Source organism: Protomyctophum bolini, assembly GCF_963924005.1.
Source record: "Protomyctophum bolini genome assembly, chromosome: 5".
In the NCBI taxonomy this organism is placed as follows: domain Eukaryota; kingdom Metazoa; phylum Chordata; class Actinopteri; order Myctophiformes; family Myctophidae; genus Protomyctophum; species Protomyctophum bolini.
The window spans coordinates 1,121,160-1,140,522 of NC_137866.1; the positions used below are offsets into that span (position 1 = coordinate 1,121,160).

Consider the following 19,363-nt stretch of genomic DNA (forward strand, 5'->3'; position numbering starts at 1 on the left):
GGGGCCTTGTGTCTTTATACTGTTTGGCATATAGGCTTCTACCATATTATTTCCAAGTTTCGTGAAAGCGCAGCACCCCATTGCTCCCTGGCTAATAAGACACATGACATTTGCCATTAATACTATATAATTGCACTCAATAATTACAATCTAAAATTGAAAACACTTCTTCTTTCACTCAGTAGGGACTGCATATTAACCTAAGGAAGTATTAAGTTGTTTTAAATTAGAATATGCATAATATTCCATAGGGCTACACAGTGACCAACTACACACACACACACACACACACACACACACACACACACACACACACACACACACACACAGACAGACAGACAGGGGTCACTCTGGAGCAGTCCCTAAATGACTGAAAGAAGTAACCATTTACAAAATAAATAACATATTTAAGTCGTTTTTATTTATTTATTTTATTTGTAGTTATTATAGAGGGAAATTATACTGTATTAAGGCATATTTGTCTAAATCGTCTTATTTATATATTAGGGATCCTTTCAAACCAGCTGCTCTTGTTGGTGGAAAGAGAAAAATCCCTTCCTTAATAATAACAACCAGTAATTCTTTAATTATCGTTATTAACATTATTATTATGATTCATAAAGAGGATTATTATTGTCTTCTGGCCAGAAAAACCAGGACGGACGCTTCCCTTCACGTGACGTCACGTCACCTTATGACACGTGTATTCAAGATGGCGGCCGCGGCTATGGTGAGTGGAGCAGAGAAATGTTTCTCTGAAAGCCTTGTTATTCTTTCACCCCCCGTTTAGTTCCTCTAACACAAACACACCGCGTTTAGCACGCCGTGTGACAACTCAACAACACGTTGTCCTGTCTTCTATCCTTCATTTGTTGATGAATTGAAAATGGTGGACCCTATTGTAAACAAGCGTAATGCAATCTATATGGTGCCGTCCACTCACAGTTAACAGTTTTTTTTTGGTGTGTATTGAGTTGTGCTTAAAATGTACTGTAATTCCGCAAACTGTTAATAAATAAATCAATCGATCAATCCACATTGAGAGACACTACACGTCACTGTGTCAATATAAACAGGCTGACGTCAATAACGACTCAACGATGATGCTAACCAGCTAAAGTTAGCATTGAAGCTAGCTATACATGTAATCAAAGATGTACACATCATTACATACTGTTACATAGTGTCGGTTTGTTTACCTGCTGCCATGTTATTTATGACCATAGCGTGGTAGGAAACAAGCAGTTGTTCTTGTGTCTGTGAGGTTGTCATTCTGGGCTGTAGTTACTATAGTTATAGGGCATTAAAGTTATAGTGGACGTTTAGCAGGGAAAGTTTGAGTTCCCCAGGCATCCAGCTACAAGAGCAATAAGACTGTTAGCCGAGTTAAACTAAGTTTTAAGGCGGTGTTTTCGTAGTAATGATGGTGTCGGGAGGTGATGGGGATGTGACGGTGACATGATGGGCACCGTAATGTACACACATTAATGTCTGGTCAGAGGTTTATAGTTGTTTACGTTAGCTAAGCTCAGCTATGTCGAGTTGCTAGCATAACTCCTGTGTACAATTTGTATGTATAAGTACAGAACAAAGAACGTTTTTTTTGGCCGTCTTTGTTGAAGAGTCTGAGCAATTTATGTTTTAGTTTATTGTATGCCAGTGTTCATTTTTAGTTGGCTAAGACTGGATAGTTTAAGTAGCCTTTTATAGGCAGGCCTGAAGTTCAATGGATTGTTCAAAGACTGCAGAACTTAAATCAGAATTTGCTACTAAAAGTAACACTAAGACTAAGTTGCTAAAATACTTTTAGTCTTACTAGAATTACTAGGTTAGGTTTCTGGTTTAGGTTTATTCTAAGTGGGCAACAAATAACCTTTTTTTGCATGGTGGGGAACATAGAACCTGGGGAACATAGAACCTGGGGAACATAGATACCTTATTATACCACCACCAGACCAGAGAGTAGCTTTCCTTCTGTTTATCTTCAAGTTTTTGATTGATTGAAGTATTTATTAACATAATTACAGTACATTTCAAGCACAACTCAATGCAAAAACTGTGAGTGGACAACACCATAAAGCATTACACTTGTTTACAAGAGGGTCCACCTTGTTCAATTCTGAATCATCATAACCTTTAGAGACGTACAGATATAATTCTATATAGCCAAAAACAGGAAATAGCCTACTAGTGTTGACCGGTGTCAGTAAGATCATCAGTATTCATTTAAATGAAACCAAATGGACACTTTCAGTCAGTCAGTCATTTTATTCAATAATAACATATTGGCCGCTAGGGGCGCGGCCAATGTTCTGTTGCGCATTTAAAATGGAGGAAAATGTATTATTTATGAGCGAGGCAATCAAATCAATGCATAGGATGTGGCTAAGGAGTAAGGAAGAATGTTCATAGGATGTGGCTAAGGAGTAAGGAAGACTGTTCATAGGATGTGGCTAAGGAGTAAGGAAGACTGTTCATAGGATGTGGCTAAGGAGTCAGGAAGGATGTTCATAGGATGTGGCTAAGGAGTAAGGAAGGATGTTCATAGGATGTGGCTAAGGAGTAAGGAAGGATGTTCATAGGATGTGGCTAAGGAGTCAGGAAGGATGTTCATAGGATGTGGCTAAGGAGTAAGGAAGGATGTTCATAGGATGTGGCTAAGGAGTCAGGAAGGATGTTCATAGGATGTGGCTAAGGAGTAAGGAAGGATGTTCATAGGATGTGGCTAAGGAGTAAGGAAGGATGTTCATAGGATGTGGCTAAGGAGTAAGGAAGCATGTTCATAGGATGTGGCTAAGGAGTAAGGAAGGATGTTCATAGGATGTGGCTAAGGAGTAAGGAAGGATGTTCATAGGATGTGGCTAAGGAGTCAGGAAGGATGTTCATAGGATGTGGCTAAGGAGTAAGGAAGGATGTTCATAGGATGTGGCTAAGGAGTCAGGAAGGATGTTCATAGGATGTGGCTAAGGAGTAAGGAAGGATGTTCATAGGATGTGGCTAAGGAGTCAGGAAGGATGTTCATAGGATGTGGCTAAGGAGTAAGGAAGGATGTTCATAGGATGTGGCTAAGGAGTCAGGAAGGATGTTCATAGGATGTGGCTAAGGAGTAAGGAAGGATGTTCATAGGATGTGGCTAAGGAGTAAGGAAGGATGTTCATAGGATGTGGCTAAGGAGTCAGGAAGGATGTTCATAGGATGTGGCTAAGGAGTAAGGAAGGATGTTCATAGGATGTGGCTAAGGAGTAAGGAAGCATGTTCATAGGATGTGGCTAAGGAGTAAGGAAGGATGTTCACATCTGACATGAATGCTGTTAGCGCTGGCTTGTAGAAGTGCTGACACTCAGGGTATGGTTGTGCAGACACAATTAAGTAATTCATTGATTCATTGATTAACCCATTCTGACCTGAGATCAGATTCTAAAAATCGTCTTCTACATCCTGACAGTTTTCTGAAAAAAGCTATGTTTCTATGTCAGTCGTTCTTCGATTTTTCAAAAATAGCAGATCTACAAGCTCGTGGCGCGCTACGAGCTGGTAAGATCTGCTCTTTTTCAATAGCTAAAGCGTAACGTAATGCTAACACCAAAAGAATGGGTTAAATGCAATCGCATACATCATCATTTTTCGACCGCGGTCGAGACTCGAGATCATGGATTTCACATAAATACCACACCAGACTTTCCGCTCGGTCCTTCATTGCATCAATCCGGTCCTTCAATCTGTTGGCTCAACCACATTAACCCATTCTGACCTGAGATCAGATCATACGAGGTTTCCACTGGACACACACTGGTCTGATGAACCCATTCTGACCTGAGATCAGATTCTAAAAAAATGTCAGTCGTTCTTCGATTTTTCAGAAATAGCAGACCTACAAGCTCGTAGCGCGCCACTCGGTGGATTGTAGATCTGCTATTTTTCAATAGCTAAAGCATAAAAAGATGCTAACACCAAAACGGGTTCCCGTTCAGAATGGGTTAATGAGCATTCAGGCTAATTGAGTCATTGAGTTTTACAAAACCAAATTCAGCAAAAGTTACAATCAGTCGAATCATAACATTTAATGAATGTAATTCATCAAAAGTGTGTTTTTAATTAAATGTATTGAGCATGACTGAGTTCTGCCGTCTAATGTTTTATTTTTTACTTCACTCGGTAAAGGGAGTAAAAGTGCACACATAACTGTTAAACACCACCAAACATCATTGGATGGATATATTTGTGTATATTTTATCAAAAATAAAACACAACTTTAAACCATTCATAATATAATTTAGCATATGGTTGGCTATAACCCATTTAGGACTGAGGTCGATAAAAAAAGGCTTCTAAGGCATCTCATTTTTTTTAGCTATTTTTCAATAGCTAAAGTATAACGTAATGCTTAAAACACCAATAAGGGTTGGAGTGGACATTACTGAGGAACTGTATGATATGGAGAAACTATCATTCATACTTGGACTACAAGAGGAAAAGTGGGATCTCTTCTCTCGATAATGCAAGAGGATTTCAATGAATGTATCTTGTAATATGATGAAAATATGAAATAATATGAAATAAATGCAGCCTTGTCTTTTCTTTTTTTTCTCTCATTTTGTTCTTTTTTCGTATTATCTTTTTTTTCACCAATAAAAATCAAGTGGAAAAAAACAAGAAAAAAAAAACACCAATAAGGGTTTCCTGTCCTGGGCGGGAACCCCTTTTGGTGTTTTAAACATCATGTTATGATTTAGCTATTGAAAAATAGCAGATCTACAAGCTCATAGCGCGCACGGTGGCGCGTTACGAGCATGTAGGTCTGCTATTTTTTTTTTTATCGAAGAACGACTGACACAGAAACATAGCTTTTTCAGAAAACTGCCAGGATGTAGAAGACATTTTTAGAATCTGATCTCAGGTCAAAATGCGTTTAAAGTCCATTTTCCAACTGACAGTCAGCAACCTATGTGTACTCTGGATTATAAAACATATATCCTATCTATGGGGATTAACTCTAAACTACCATGATGTGTCTCCTGCTGCTGTGAGGCATTTGCCAAAACAATTTTTATTTTTTTTTCCTAAAGTGAGTATACAGGGCGTGTTTTATGTAACTTAGTACTGACTGCTGAATTACTCCTTTAGTTTAGTAGTACTGTCCGGGAGCAGTGTTGTTTTCGTCGACTAAAACTAAGACGAAAAATGTTCGTCGACTACCTTTTTTCACTGACTAAAACTAAATAAAAACGAATCTATGGTGACTAAAACTAAGACTAAATATACTGACAATTTCGTCAAAAATAAATAAAAACTAGACTAAAATGTTAGGAAGTGAAAACTATTCAAGAGACTTATGACTAAAACTAAAATAGAAATTTGCTGCCAAAAACAACAGTGTCCGGGAGTCCCTCTCATTTAGCAGTTCATGTGCCCGATATGCGTGGTTTAGTTAGAAGTTAGACAAAATAAATAAATGTCTTGTCTATTTCAAACGCTCATGGTCGTGTGTGTGTGTGTGTGTGTGTGTGTGTGTGTGTGTGTGTGTGTGTGTGTGTGTGTGTGTGTGTGTGTGTGTGTGTGTGTGTGTGTGTGTGTGTGTGTGTGTGTGTGTGTGTGTGTGTGTGTGTGTGTGTGTGTGTGTGTGTGTGTGTGTGTGTGTGTGTGTGTGTGTGTGTGTGTGTGTGTGTGTGTGTGAAGGAGACGTGGTGGGCCTTGGTGTTGATGTCCATACTGCCTGGAGGACGGCTCTTCTACGTACCCGGAGTTGCGCCGCAGAACTTCCATGAAAACGACCTCGTAGAAATCAAGGTAAACATCAAAGCCTGGACATCAAATACCTCACGTTTCTATATCTGTGGTGCTCAATATTTCATGTCAAGGACCCCAGAAATTATATGTAATTAGCCATAGACCCCCATCTGAATATATGTATTATTCCAGGAACCCCCTTAGAAGCAAAGATTTCAGTTATAGATTTGTGCCGTAATTCTTTTTTTAGCAGACCTACAAGCTCGTAGCGCGGCACAGAGTGCCACGCTACAAGCTTGTACATCTGCTATTTTTCAATAGCTAAAGTATAACATAAGTATAAAATAATGCTTAAAACATTAAAACCTATGCTTTTTTTTCTCCACCTTTGGCAAGATTCAGGTGTTGCCCTGTTGTTGTGTCAGACAGTCACTCAATACATTTCAGATTCAGGGGTTGCCCTGTTGTTGTGTCAGACAGTCACTCAATACATTTCAGATTCAGGTGTTGCCCTGTTGTTGTGTCAGACAGTCACTCAATACATTTCAGATTCAGGGGTTGCCCTGTTGTTGTGTCAGACAGTCACTCAATACATTTCAGATTCAGGGGTTGCCCTGTCGTTGTGTCAGACAGTCACTCAATACATTTCAGATTCAGGGGTTGCCCTGTCGTTGTGTCAGACAGTCACTCAATACATTTCAGATTCAGGGGTTGCCCTGTTGTTGTGTCAGACAGTCACTCAATACATTTCTCAGATAAGAACAGCAGTGTTTCAGATACTCTGTACTTAAGTATTGGGATTGCCAGTGAGTGGATAATGATCGTGATGATTACCACTGGACAAGTCCTCTTGTTTTATCGAGGTATTCTATAATTAAGCAATAAGCCACGAGAGGTCTCAGGTTATCGGGTATTTTACAATGGCAGACCTGACGCGCAGCAGAGGGTCTTCTACCTCCCAGCCAGTGTAAAATACCGGGTAAGCTGGGGCCTCGAGTATTGCTTTTCTAAAACGGTTACAAACGTATAGCAATATTAACCTAATAAAACTATTAAATTCACAAAAGTAGCTACGCTTTGCGCCACCAGAGCGAGCCACATCACTTCCTTGTTTTGCTCGGCAAGTACTGTAGGCTGTGTGACGGGAGAATAGCGCTTGATGTCTGTACGGGGCTGCCTGGAGCCACACAATCACAGTCGTATGAGCCGGGCGGTGCTTAGACGGCACCGCACGGCATGGGTTTGTAAGGCAATCAAGCGCTCCCCTTCCCCATGCAGCTACAGAGATGCGGAATCAGCTGGGAATGATCTAAAGTGATTGAAGGTGTGGGTTATCGGTGTAATTTACAACGGTCACGTGACGGTAACCAGCCAATCAGAATCAAGTATTGGGACTAACCGTTTTAGAAAATAGCATACAGACCTCAATGCAGGCACTCTGTGTTAACCCATTCAGACCTTAGCTCCATTCTACAAAAGGTCTTCTAAATCATGACAGTTCTCATGTTTCTATGTCAGCGGTGCTCAACCTATTTCATGTCAAGGACCCCCAGAATTATCTGTATTTGGCTGCGGACCCCCATCTGAAAATATGTTGTTCTAGAGACCCTCCCAGAAGCAAAGATTTGAGTTAAAAAAGTTCGCTCTGAAAGTATATATAATATATATATATATATTCAAAGATTTGTGCCATATGTGAATACAAGGTCGTAGCATGTGCTTGTAGATCTGCTATTTTTCAATAGCTAAAGCATAACATTTAAAAAAGGGGTTCCCGTCCAGAATTGGTTAATTTATCAATTTGTAACACTGAGAGTTTCCAAATGGAACAACTCTGTGTTCAATAAAATTAACTGCAAGGATTGTACTGTTTCTTTCTTCCTTCCTTTCTTTCCTTTCTTCCTTCCCCCACCCAGGCAGTGAAGCTAACCAGCTCCCGTACCCAGCTCCCATATGAATACTACTCGCTGCCGTTCTGCCAGCCAACGTCTGTGGTCTACAAGGCAGAGAATCTGGGTAAGCGCCGACAAATGTTCCAAAACTAAGGTCACATTCACACCAGAAAGCTTTACTGCGATTAAAACGGATCCTGCTGCACATTGTCAGAAACCGCTCTTCGTTTGGCAGGTGTGAAGGCTCATTCGAATCCTAATGCGTATCAAAGAACCGCATTCTACTCCGACCAAAAAGGGGGTTTCGCTTCGCTTCCAATCGCACTTGATTACGATTCGGTGCAGGTGTGAATGCAATCCGCAGTAAATAAAGGAAATGAAGCAAACAATGTGGCGTGTGAGGAGCTGAACACAGTTGGAGACGGAGAAGGCATATTTTACGCAGCGCAAAGATGTCCCGTTACCGTGGATACTAGACGTGGTCGAATGAGGAGACTGAAGCCCTGATCGAAATGAGGACGAGTACATTAATCAATTGCTTAAGAAAACACATAAATACACTGCAGTGTCTGTGCGTGCCGTAACATGGAGTGCTGTCACTGTGTGGGGAATAGGGACTTAAATCTCGATAAACTTGTAAACATTTTGTGCTGCTGTCTGTTATATCAGTGCGCTCAGCGCGGTGCCTCCATGCCCAAAAGAACAGTGCGTGGCTGCATGCGTATAGTGAGAGAGCGAGAGAGAGAGAGAGAGAGAGGGGGGGCGGGGGGGGGGGTCCAGTGCACATGCACGTTATGAGTGTAATTTTATCACCATAGATTTCACTGTGTAGGCTATAGTTTATGAATTGAACACATTGATAAAGGTCCCCCTGCCGCGTTTCCAATTGCTGCGAATGACAGCTGTGTGAAGGCAAACCGCAGCGAATTAAATATGCTAGAATCTCTTTTTCTCCGCCCATACGCATCGAGTCTACCGAAGTATTAGGTGGGAATGTGACCTTAACACATTTAGTACCGGAACTGCATCAAAATAAAGGCGCTGCTTGCGCCAGAGTAATCGCCAGAGTAGTGATCGCTTCTATTTTGAAAGCCATGAACCGGAAATACTTTCTTAAAAAAGTTGACTGACAAAGTGCCATCACAATCTCCGATCATCTTAATATATTTATATACGCTCCAAAAAGTGTTCATATTTTGCGGGAGAGACGGATGAGGAGCAGAAACGCAGCGCCAGCATATCGATCCATTCATCACCACGGAGAGCGCCCTGGATGAGGAGATACGAGTCATTCTTTCCGCCGCGCTAACATGGGAGTCAATGACAAGCTAATAGTTTCACAGAGCGTTAGCATACGGCAAGCGAAAAGCGAAATGCCAAAAGAAAAAGAAGTAATAATTCTGAATATTATTATCTCGCCCCGCGTCGTTTGGACGTCGCTAGGACGTCCACAGACGTCTAAGGCACCTCTCGGTTCCAATCCTTATGACGTTTCAGGACGTATTATGTACAAAATGTGTTAATGGAAACTAAATGAAAACGAAGCTATTATGACTAAAACTAAGACTAAATGTATTGACAATTTCGTCAACAGATAAAAAACTAGACTAAAATGTTAGGAAGGGACTAGTGGATTCAGTATAAGTCATTTTACACTTTGTTGCATGCTGAAAATAGCAGATCTACAAGCTCACAAGCTCGTCAGTGATGCTTGCGAGCTCGTCAGTGATGCTTGCTTGCGAGCTCGTCAGTGATGCTTGCGGAACTCGACTTCGTCTCGCTCCCCTATACCGCATCTATACCCTTATACCGCATCACTGTCGTGGCAATAATCACGTTAAACATCGCCCTCTCGTGTAATATTGCTTAATTCACACATGCATGCTGTCCCTTTGTTTGTCCACCAGGGGAGGTGCTGCGCGGGGACCGCATCGTGAACACCCAGTACAACGTGTTCATGAACCAGGAGAAGAAGTGTGAGGTGGTCTGTGAGAAGAAGAAGCTGAACGTGGAGGACAGCAAGCTGGTGGCCGAGAGGATCCAGGAGGAGTACTATGTACACCTGTAAGTACTGTGTACACCTGTGCTATGTACACCTGTACTATGTACACCTGTAAGAGACTTCCTTAAAGGAGAATTCCATACTAAAAGGCTTTCTTACCTTTCTTTGTAGTTGTTACGTCCCCACCAAAGAGGTCCAGGTGTTTCTTTGTAGTTGTTACGTCCCCACCAAAGAGGTCCAGGTGTTTCTTTGTAGTTGTTACGTCCCCACCAAAGAGGTCCAGGTGTTTCTTTGTAGTTGTTACGTTCCCACCAAAGAGGTCCAGGTGTTTCTTTGTAGTTGTTACGTCCCCACCAAAGAGGTCCAGGTGTTTCTTTGTAGTTGTTACGTCCCCACCAAAGAGGTCCAGGTGTTATTTTGTGCAAAAGCTCCTTATTGGCTATTTCCCCTATACCATAAGCCCTAAATTGAATTGCATTGAATTGAATGGGAATTGAATGGGGCTATGGGGTGTTGGGCTAATTCGCTTATTTCCATCGCTCAAAATTATAATTCTTTTGTATATATCCTCTCTTCATAATGTAAATAATATCCCAAGCGGCACACTTTACTACTTATTTCGATGGAAATAAGCGAACTAGCATTACACCCCATAGCCCCATTCAATTCCCATTCAATGCAATGCAATTCATTCAGGGCTTATGGTAGGGAAAATAGCCAATAAGGAGTTTTTGCAAAAAAACCCCACCTGGACCTCTTTGGTGGGGACGTAACAACTACAAAGAAAGGTAAGAAAGATAAGAAAGCATTCTAGCATGGAATTCTCCTTTAACTCTTTCTTTCTGAAGGCCATTGAGGGCTTCTACACATGTGCGCAGCGACTCATTTGTAAACAATGATTGTTTTTGTGACGCACTACTAGACAAGTGTATTTTTTATTTTATTTCTTTTTTAAATCGGGTCGAAGGCCCGCAAAATTCTATGCATTTTGGCTGCATAGATCCAGCCCATAGTTTGTCTCGCGTTGCCAGACTGTTGCCTCTCGCAATTTCCAATTGCTTCCGTCGTACAGTCTGGAGCAACGGAAGCTCTGATCATGAGTAAAATATAAATGCTTCCTTCGTACAGTCTGGAGCAACGGAAGCTCTGATCATGAGTAAAATATAAATGCTTCCGTCGTATAGTCTGGAGCAACGGAAGCTCTGATCATGAGTAAAATATAAATGCTTCCGTCGTATAGTCTGGAGCAACGGAAGCTCTGATCATGAGTAAAATATAAATGCTTCCGTCGTACAGTCTGGAGCAACGGAAGCTCTGATCATGAGTAAAATATAAATGCTTCCGTCGTATAGTCTGGAGCAACGGAAGCTCTGATCATGAGTAAAATATAAATGCTTCCGTTATACAGTCTGGAGCAACGGAAGCTCTGATCATGAGTCAAATATAAATGCTTCCGTCGTACAGTCAGGAGCAACGGAAGCTCTGATCACAAGTAAAATATAAATGCTTCCGTCGTACAGTCTGGAGCAACGGATGCTCTGATCATGAGTAAAATATAAATGCTTCCGTCATACAGTCTGGAGCAACGAAAGCTCTGATCATGAGTAAAATATAAATGCTTCCGACGTACAGTCTGGAGCAACGGAAGCTCTGATCATGAGTAAAATATAAATGCTTCCGTCGTATAGTCTGGAGCAACGGAAGCTCTGATCATGAGTAAAATATAAATGCTTCCGTCAACGTTGTACAGTCTGGAGCAACGGAAGCTCTGATCATGAGTAAAATATAAATGCTTCCGTCGTACAGTCTGGAGCAACGGAAGCTCTGATCATGAGTAAAATATAAATGCTTCCGTCGTACAGTCTGGAGCAACGGAAGCTCTGATCGTGAGTAAAATATAAATGCTTCCGTTGTACAGTCTGGAGCAACGGAAGCTCTGATCACGAGTAAAATATAAATGCTTCCGTCATACAGTCTGGAGCAACGGAAGCTCTGATCATGAGTAAAATATAAATGCTTCCGTCGTACAGTCTGGAGTAACGGAAGCTCTGATCATGAGTAAAATATAAATGCTTCCGTCAACGTTGTACAGTCTGGAGCAACGGAAGCTCTGATCACGAGTAAAATATAAATGCTTCCGTCATACAGTCTGGAGCAACGGAAGCTCTGATCATGAGTAAAATATAAATGCTTCCGTCATACAGTCTGGAGCAACGGAAGCTCTGATCATGAGTAAAATATAAATGCTTCCGTCATACAGTCTGGAGCAACGGAAGCTCTGATCATGAGTCAAATATAAATGCTTCCGTCGTACAGTCTGGAGCAACGGAAGCTCTGATCATGAGTCAAATATAAATGCTTCCGTCATACAGTCTGGAGCAACGTGTAAAGTAAGAGAGCAAAGTGTAATCATTTACAAATCGAAATCACTTCATTCATTCCACAATTTGAAAAAAGCAATTGTAATCATTATTTCCCACAAACCTAGCTCTGTCCCTTCAGAACGGTAACGTGTAGATTCAGAGTATTCTAGCTCTGTCCCTTCAGAACGGTAACGTGTAGATTCAGAGTATTCTAGCTCTGTCCCTTCAGAACGGTAACGTGTAGATTCAGAGTCGTCTCACGATGTCCAACCAAACTTGACTGAGGGTTTCTTGTTACTGAGTTATTCACGTTTTAAGATTTTCAATCTGATCCGCTAAAATGGGGAACATTTTTGATGACATAGAATGTTGCCCAACAGACGCTCCCAGCCTGTGGAGCGACGCGATCGGTTTTGATATCAATACATTTCCGTCCTTCTATTAATCCCCGTCCTGAGCGCTGAGCGTTACTATTTGATAGGACGGAGAACTCCGTTAATGCCGCGCAGGGTGTTGACGCCTAAATCTGCAATTTAGGCAGCGTGTAGGTCGGACACACGGCGCCAGTGTGCGGCGGGCTAATTTCACAAAATGACATAATGACCCGGCCTAGCGACATCTTTCAGTGGTGACGTTTTCTTCCCCTGTCGTCCATGTTGTTGCTCAGCGTTTTCTTCCCCTGTCGTCCATGTTTGCTCAGCGTTTTCTTCCCCTGTCGTCCATGTTTGCTCAGCATCGCAGACAACCTGCCGGTGGCCACGCGGCTGGAGTTCTACCCCAACCGAGAGGCCGAGGAGGAGCAGAAGAAGGACTCGGCGCGGGACGTCCAGTTCGAACATGGATACAGGCTGGGCTTCACAGACAACAACAAGGTAGGATACCTGGTACAGACAACAACAAGGTAGGATACCTGGTACAGACAACAACACGGTAGGATACCTGGTACAGACGACAACACGGTAGGATACCTGGTACAGACGACAACTCGGTAGGATACCTGGTACAGACGACAACGCGGTAGGATACCTGGTACAGACGACAACACGGTAGGATACCTGGTACAGACGACAACACGGTAGGATACCTGGTACAGACGACAACACGGTAGGATACCTGGTACAGACAACAACACGGTAGGATACCTGGTACAGACGACAACACGGTAGGATACCTGGTACAGACGACAACACGGTAGGATACCTGGTACAGACGACAACACGGTAGGATACCTGGTACAGACGACAACACGGTAGGATACCTGGTACAGACGACAACACGGTAGGATACCTGGTACAGACGACAACACGGTAGGATACCTGGTACAGACGACAACACGGTAGGATACCTGGTACAGACAACAACACGGTAGGATAATAGGTAGGGTGGTGGTAGTTTGAGGGAGGGGGCTGCACGTGGAGGAGGAATGACACTAGAGACACCACTGCTCTACATCTCCGTACACATTTATGGAGAAAGAAAAAAGCAGCAGCAGCTTTGTCCAAATGACGTTTTCTCATATGGTGTTTGTGTCTCTCTCTCTGTCTCTCTCTCTCTCTCTCTCAGCTCTACCTGACGAAGGCCCTTTGAGGCCAAAACGTCGTATTGTTTTTGGGGGGCTTTTAAAACGACGTCTCCTCTCTCCTTCCCCTCTCTCAGTTCTACCTGCACAACCACCTGTCCTTCATCCTCTACTACCACAAGGAGAAGCTGGAGGAGGGAGACGACCACAACTACAGGGTGGTGCGCTTCGAGGTGGTGCCCCAGAGCGTCAAGATGGAGGGTAGGTCCACAGCATATACTTAAGTAAAACAATTGAGTACTTTTTCCACCACTGGTCGACGGCTTGACGCCTGTCTTATTTACGCCCGTCTCTAAGTTCTGTTGGTGTTCTCCTCAGAGGTTCTCTAAGTTCTGGTGGTGTTCTCCTCAGAGGTTCTCTAAGTTCTGTTGGTGTTCTCCTCAGAGGTTCTCTAAGTTCTGGTGGTGTTCTCCTCAGAGGTTCTCTAAGTTCTGGTGGTGTTCTCCTCAGAGGTTCTCTAAGTTCTGTTGGTGTTCTCCTCAGAGGTTCTTTAAGTTCTGTTGGTGTTCTCCTCAGAGGTTCTTTAAGTTCTGTTGGTGTTCTCCTCAGAGGTTCTTTTAAGTTCTGTTGGTGTTCTCCTCAGAGGTTCTTTAAGTTCTGGTGGTGTTCTCCTCAGAGGTTCTTTAAGTTCTGTTGGTGTTCTCCTCAGACGTTCTTTAAGTTCTGTTGGTGTTCTCCTCAGAGGTTCTCTAAGTTCTGTTGGTGTTCTCCTCAGAGGTTCTTTAAGTTCTGTTGGTGTTCTCCTCAGAGGTTCTCTAAGTTCTGTTGGTGTTCTCCTCAGAGCGTCTCTAAGTTCTGGTGGTGTTCTCCTCAGAGGTTCTTTAAGTTCTGTTGGTGTTCTCCTCAGAGGTTCTTTTAAGTTCTGTTGGTGTTCTCCTCAGAGGTTCTCTAAGTTCTGTTGGTGTTCTCCTCAGAGCTTCTCTAAGTTCTGTTGGTGTTCTCCTCAGAGGTTCTTTAAGTTCTGTTGGTGTTCTCCTCAGAGGTTCTCTAAGTTCTGTTGGTGTTCTCCTCAGAGGTTCTTTAAGTTCTGTTGGTGTTCTCCTCAGAGGTTCTCTAAGTTCTGGTGGTGTTCTCCTCAGACGTTCTTTAAGTTCTGGTGGTGTTCTCCTCAGAGGTTCTCTAAGTTCTGTTGGTGTTCTCCTCAGAGGTTCTTTAAGTTATGTTGGTGTTCTCCTCAGAGGTTCTTTAAGTTCTGGTGGTGTTCTCCTCAGAGGTTCTCTAAGTTCTGTTGGTGTTCTCCTCAGAGGTTCTTTAAGTTCTGTTGGTGTTCTCCTCAGAGGTTCTCTAAGTTCTGTTGGTGTTCTCCTCAGAGGTTCTTTAAGTTCTGGTGGTGTTCTCCTCAGAGGTTCTTTAAGTTCTGTTGGTGTTCTCCTCAGAGGTTCTCTAAGTTCTGGTGGTGTTCTCCTCAGAGGTTCTTTAAGTTCTGTTGGTGTTCTCCTCAGAGGTTCTTTAAGTTCTGGTGGTGTTCTCCTCAGAGGTTCTTTAAGTTCTGGTGGTGTTCTCCTCAGAGGTTCTCTAAGTTCTGTTGGTGTTCTCCTCAGAGGTTCTCTAAGTTCTGTTGGTGTTCTCCTCAGAGGTTCTTTAAGTTCTGTTGGTGTTCTCCTCAGAGGTTCTCTAAGTTCTGTTGGTGTTCTCCTCAGACCTGAAACCTAACGAACAGGACAAGACCTGCACTCTGCCCGAGGTCAGCGGTTCTGTCCCCCAGGAGATAGACCCCTCCAAGGAGAACCAGCTCCTCTTCACCTACTCTGTGCGCTGGGAGGTGAGTGACTCCTCTTTACCTACTCTGTGCGCTGGGAGGTGAGTGACCGCTCCTCATCACAGCAGAATGTCGTTCGCAAAAAAGAGCAGATCTACAAGCTAACAACGTGTAGAGGCTCGATGCATTTTAGCTTGAAGATCTGTTCCCCTTGCTTCCACCGCACCGCCCTCGGCCCGCCCCCTTTTAGCACTCTGTGCTCATGTGCTGTGTCCTGTGTGTCTGTTGTTCCCTCTCAGGCAGCACAGCGTCAGAGTGAACGCAGCATGATGGCGTCCCCGACACGTTGAATACTAAACCTATTTGTAAAGTTCGAACGCCAACTTTTAACCAAACGTGGGAGAAACATTGTGCACGGCTGCACGCACAAATAAAGAGTGCACTCGCGCACGCACATGACGGATTATTATCGATCAAAACAATCCTTAGCGTCGCTTAAAAGCATGTGTTGCACAGCATGAATATCACTATGACAAAGTGTCAAAATGTTTAGTGCCGCTGTCAAAACATGACACAGTGAGAGTTGAAGATTCTAACTATTGGAACAAGAAAGCCACAGTTTTGAAGGAAGTGGGTCCTAGACAGGGCTTCACGCTTAGCTCATGGATGTATGGATGATAGACAGACTATCCGTTTTTATCCTGCTGTTCTATCATGGGATATTCAATGCAGGGCAAGATGCTCGATTGTGAATTAAATTGTAACATTCTCCTTGGCTTTGACTACTTCAGACAGAACATCTGACACACAGCTACAGTAGACTATTAATTTACTAAGCTGGTAACTTACTCGGCTGCCTACCGTTGCTCGTTAAGCAGGTCACACAATGGATATGGACCACTGATATTTATCCAGCCAGGTCGGTGATTCCTTATCATTCATGCTGTGCAACACATGCTTTTGTAAGCGACGCTAAGGATTGTTTTGATCGATAATAATCCGTCATGTGTGTGCGCGAGTGCACTCTTTATTTGTGTGTGCAGCCGTGCACAGTGTTTTCTCCCACGTTTGGTTAAAAGTTGGCGTTCTAACTTTACAAATAACACGTATTCAACGTGTTGGGGACGCTATCATGAACTCGTATGACTGACTCGCATCTTAATGACACCCTCAGACTGGCAATCACTAAATATGAACCAGATTTCAAAACGCTTGCAGATAAAGTGCAGTCACAGCTCACAGCAGTCTCATTAAAGGTGGGCTGACCCTGAGAGTATGTCACCATATCTGTGCAAATATATATGGTCATGTTATGCCTATTTGAACATCTGCCAATGTGAATATTCATTGAAATGAGAAACAAAATATTGTGCTGTAAAAGCAATTCATGTCCTTTGCATTTTGTTTTATTTTAAAAAAACTCAACAAATAAGTTTATTTGTATTTCTGTCCTAATATTTTTTTATTTTTTTCAAAATACATTTGTCTTAATATTATTTGACATTGATAATATAACTTACTATAAGTATTTATTCTAATTTAAGCTTTAGTCTTTGTGTGGATGTGTGCACATGCATTGAGCCTGTCAGAAATAGCAAAAAAACAAGTGTTTTTTCTAAGACGTTTTAGTGGTAGATCTTGGTTTACAATTGGGAATAAAATGGGCTCTTGGGCTTGAAAAGGTTGGTTACCACTGCCCTAATCCCTGTGCCCCCCCCGTGCAGGAGAGCCAGGTGAAGTGGGCGTCCCGCTGGGACACCTACCTGACCATGAGTGACGTCCAGATCCACTGGTTCTCCATCGTCAACTCTGTGGTGGTGGTCTTCTTCCTGTCCGGTAGGTACAGCTTTTATCACCCCCTTCATGCATATGTGGTAAAGAAAAATCACACCCGTGTGAAGTGAGTGGTGCAACTCCGTGTGGGGGTCTACTGTACTGTACTGTACTGTACTGTACTGTACTGGCACACCCGAAATCACCTATATACAGTTCAAATCAAATCAAATTAAACTTTATAGAGCACATTTTAAAACAACCAAGGTTGACCAAAGTGCTGTACATCAGTGGCAAAACAGAGAACAGGCAGGAGAACACAGAATGTAAACGAGAAACACAATCAGAAGTGACAAAATATAAGCATGAAAGGTTAAAATAAGCTTTTAAGTTTTAGGAAAATATAAGCATGCTTTAGTATGTCAAATTAGATCAATAAATATAGTGACTACTACTTACTTTACACTGAGCGCTACTTTACACGGTATTTCTTTCAAAATAGGAGTTCGGGGTGCCGGGCAGACATGGCAGCTTTTACTCTGAAACAAATCTAGAAGCGTTATTATTACCTCACCATGTCACAAATGGTCTCTAGAAGCATTCTAAACGATGTCACAAATGGTCTCTAGAAGCATTCTAAACGATGTCACAAATGGTCTCTAGAAGCATTCTAAACGATGTCACAAATGGTCTCTAGAAGCGTTAATATTACCTCACCATGTCACAAATGGTCTCTCTAGAAGCGTTAATATTACCTCACCATGTCACAAATGGTCTCTCTAGAAGCGTTAATATTACCTCACCATGTCACAAATGGTCTCTAGAAGCGTTAATATTACCTCACCATGTCACAAATGGTCTCTAGAAGCGTTAATATTACCTCACCATGTCACAAATGGTCTCTAGAAGTGTTATTATTACCTCACCATGTCACAAATGGTCTCTCTAGAAGCGTTAATATTACCTCACCATGTCACAAATGGTCTCTCTAGAAGCGTTAATATTACCTCACCATGTCACAAATGGTCTCTAGAAGCGTTAATATTACCTCACCATGTCACAAATGGTCTCTAGAAGCGTTAATATTACCTCACCATGTCACAAATGGTCTCTAGAAGTGTTATTATTACCTCACCATGTCACAAATGGGTTCTCTAGAAGTGTTATTACCTCACCATGTCACAAATGGTCTCTAGAAGTGTTATTATTACCTCACCATGTCACAAATGGTCTCTAGAAGTGTTATTATTACCTCACCATGTCACAAATGGTCTCTAGAAGTGTTATTATTACCTCACCATGTCACAAATGGTCTCTAGAAGTGTTATTATTACCTCACCATGTCACAAATGGTCTCTAGAAGCGTTAATATTACCTCACCATGTCACAAATGGGTTCTCTAGAAGCGTTATTATTCTAAACGAGAGGCTTGTTGAAGACAGAAATGAAGACAGAAGTACAGTATCATAATTAGGCCCATCTGGTCAAACCCATGGAGCCGCAAACCAAGGACTATGATGTATCTAAAGAGGAGGAGAAGCAAAGACCGTACGGTGGACTCCATGTTGCTTCCATGGAGCAACATGGAGTCCACCGTACGGTCTTTGCTTCTGCTCCTCTTTAGATAGTCTTTGTTTATCGATAAAAAAAGCGCTATGAAGTGTACACGTAGTGTCCTACGTTCTGAATGTAACAAAATATTGTTTTGCATTTGCATCTGACATGGTAAAGATGAGGCCCTGCTTCAATGTCTTTGTCTCTGTCAGGTATTTAAAGATGTGGCCCTGCTTCAATGTCTTTGTCTCTGTCAGGTATTAAAGATGAGGCCCTGCTTCAATGTCTTTGTCTCTGTCAGGTATTAAAGATGTGGCCCTGCTTCAATGTCTTTGTCTCTGTCAGGTATTAAAGGTGTGGCCCTGCTTCAATGTCTTTGTCTCTGTCAGGTATTCATCTGACATGGTAAAGATGTGGCCCTGCTTCAATGTCTTTGTCTCTGTCAGGTATTAAAGATGAGGCCCTGCTTCAATGTCTTTGTCTCTGTCAGGTATTCATCTGACATGGTAAAGATGAGGCCCTGCTTCAATGTCTTTGTCTCTGTCAGGTATTAAAGATGTGGCCCTGCTTCAATGTCTTTGTCTCTGTCAGGTATTAAAGGTGTGGCCCTGCTTCAATGTCTTTGTCTCCGTCAGGTATTCTGAGCATGATCATCATCAGGACCTTGAGGAAGGACATCGCCAACTATAACAGAGAAGACGACATTGTAAGAAAACACAGTTTGTCCTTCAACTGTAGAACGCAATTATTGTTTTTCTTTTCTTTTGCATGTTG

The 19,363-nt window shown here is 42.4% G+C and overlaps 1 protein-coding gene across 1 annotated transcript in view; it reads left to right on the top strand.

Moving 5' to 3' along the window:
* Nucleotides 1-694: 694 nt before the first annotated feature.
* Nucleotides 695-19,363, top strand: part of tm9sf4 (transmembrane 9 superfamily protein member 4) — a gene marked incomplete at its 5' end in the record, with an annotated part of 40,765 nt that continues 22,096 nt past the window's right edge. Inside the window, 9 exons of the mRNA XM_080763757.1 lie at nucleotides 695-730; nucleotides 5,677-5,787; nucleotides 7,644-7,743; nucleotides 9,527-9,683; nucleotides 12,718-12,856; nucleotides 13,641-13,764; nucleotides 15,204-15,325; nucleotides 16,987-17,098; nucleotides 19,225-19,295. Coding sequence (XP_080619883.1) covers nucleotides 695-730; nucleotides 5,677-5,787; nucleotides 7,644-7,743; nucleotides 9,527-9,683; nucleotides 12,718-12,856; nucleotides 13,641-13,764; nucleotides 15,204-15,325; nucleotides 16,987-17,098; nucleotides 19,225-19,295 — 972 coding nt within the window. The remainder of the gene's footprint in view (nucleotides 731-5,676; nucleotides 5,788-7,643; nucleotides 7,744-9,526; nucleotides 9,684-12,717; nucleotides 12,857-13,640; nucleotides 13,765-15,203; nucleotides 15,326-16,986; nucleotides 17,099-19,224; nucleotides 19,296-19,363) is intronic.